General features: G+C 37.6%; 1 protein-coding gene across 1 annotated transcript; it reads left to right on the forward strand.

The window, feature by feature from the left end:
* Nucleotides 1–638: 638 nt before the first annotated feature.
* On the forward strand, nt 639–1,541 carry LOC148033509 (uncharacterized). The gene has a single exon (XM_087680919.1). The coding sequence runs from the start codon at nt 639–641 to the stop codon at nt 1,539–1,541; it is 903 nt and encodes a 300-aa protein (XP_087537045.1).
* The last annotated feature ends 696 nt before the right edge of the window (nt 1,542–2,237 follow it).

The raw sequence follows: 2,237 nt of genomic DNA on the forward strand, positions 1-2,237 counted from the left end.
TGTCGATACTTATTGTAGCATTGAACAATGTAGATTGGCTTGGTGTCGTCGTAATCAAGCAACATTGCGAGTTGAAATGTATAGGGGATTGGCTAATATGGTCAATGGTTCATATGCAGTTGATACTAATATCACTGGGATTGGTGTGGGCAGGAGAATAGTATTGCCATCTAGCTTTACAGGTGGACCAAGATTCATGTACCAATTATATCAAGATGATATGGAAATTGTGTGTAGCAAAGGGAAACCTGATTTGTATCACCATGACATGCAATCCTAAGTGGTCTGAAATTACAGATGCTTTGTTGCTTGGGCAAACTGCACATGATCGACCAGACTTAACTCCTAGAGTTTTTCATTTGAAACACAAAGACATGATGCAGTCAATAGTGAAAAAGGAGTTGTTTGGTAAAGTTGTTGAATATGTGTCTGTCATAGAATTCCAAAAGAGAGGCTTACCTCATTCACATATGCTCTTGATATTAGAACCACACTTTTAGCCACTAGAAGCACATCATTATGATAGACTGGTGTGCGCTGAGCTACCTGAATAGGAAAGGTTTTCGGATTTGAATCGAATTATTACTAAATGTAACATACATGGTCCATGTGGTGAGTTCAATCCAAAAAGTGCATGCATGGTGGATGAAAAGTGTATAAAGGATTATCCAAAAAAGTTCATACATACAACTATAGTTGATAAAACTGGTTATCCTTTATACAGACGTCGAGAGGATGGAAGGACTCATAATGCTAATGGTAATCTCTTGGATAACCGATGGATAGTGCCTTACAATCCTTATTTGAGTTCCAAGTATAGTGCTCACATAAATGTTGAGGTTTGCTCGACAATTATAGTTGTCAAATATTTGTATAAATATGTATATAGGGGCCATGATCGAGCAACCATTCGATTTACAAGTACGCGTGGTTCCAGATCCAATAATATTGACACAAAAAATATTGATGCACAAAATATTGATGAGATTGAGAGGTACTTAGATGCACGATATATTTCAGCTTCTGAAGCATGTTGGCGAATATTTGAATTCAAACTTCATGATGACAAACCCAATATTCAACGATTGCAAATACATTTACCTGGAGAGAATATTGTTTCCTTTCGTGACTCTGATAACATTTGTGATGTGGTGCAAAATGAAAATGCTCAAAAAATAACTCTCACAGAATGGTTTACATGCAATCATTTGCACCCTGACGCTAACACAGTTCTCTATCAAGACTTTCCAATGTTTTGGGTTTGGAATGCACACATAAAAATGTGGACAAAGAGAAAGCATGGAAACACATGTGGTCGAATATACTTTATTTCACCTACGTGTGGAGAAAAATACTATTTGCGCCTACTACTCACTGTATGCAAGCGGTGCACGTCCTTTGAGGCATTGCCTACGGTTGATAATATAGTATATTCATCTTTTAAGGAGGCTTGCATTGCAAAAGGAATGTTGGAAACAGATGATGAATGGCAAATGTGTTTGCCTGAAGCTACATTGATGCAAACCAATGCGCTCAATTAAGAAATTTGTTTGCATCCATCTTGGTATTTTGTTCGCCTGCCCGACCTGGGGCTCTATGGGAAGAGTTCTTAGTTCCACTGACAGAGGATATAAAACGTCGACTCTCCTTGTAAAATAGGCAAAATTTCGATATGCAAGATGAGGTCAATAATCATGTGTTGATGCATATTCAAAAACTTTTAGATCAACATGGACACAATTTGGCAGAGTATCATGGATTGCCTGAGGTGACAATGCAAGAGTACACAAATCCTTTGATCCGTATGAACAACTATATGATAAAGTAGAATAAGAGAATACCTTCTTAACAATGCAAGCTATGTTGAATGATGGACAAAGAAATTGTTTTATGGCAATAATGAATGCTATTGATAGTAGTTTGGGTAAACCGTTTTTCTTAGATGGCCCAAGCGGTTCTGGAAAAACATTCCTATACAAATGTTTGCTTGCCAAGCTTCGCAGTCAAGGTCGCATTGCCATAGCTACAGCATCCTCTGGTATTGTTGCATTGCTTTTGCCACATGGTCGTATTGCCCATTCAAAGTTCAAAATTCCATTACAAGCAGATAATAATTCTACATGCAATATACTTGTTCAAAGTCACATTGCAGCACTGTTAAAAGAGGCAAGTCTTATTTTGTGGGATGAAGCTCCTATGTTGCATTGTAATACCTTTGAGGCACTGGACAAAACTTT

The sequence above is a fragment of the Lygodium microphyllum genome, chromosome 7 (genome assembly GCF_053477565.2).
Source record: "Lygodium microphyllum isolate KBCC chromosome 7, Lygodium_microphyllum_v1.1.10, whole genome shotgun sequence".
Taxonomy (NCBI): Eukaryota; Viridiplantae; Streptophyta; class Polypodiopsida; order Schizaeales; family Lygodiaceae; genus Lygodium; species Lygodium microphyllum.

What these genes read in the sequence shown, in the direction of transcription:
- LOC148033509 (XM_087680919.1), top strand. Translation starts at nt 639, where the DNA reads ATGGTGGATGAAAAGTGTATAAAGGATTATCCAAAAAAGTTCATACAT.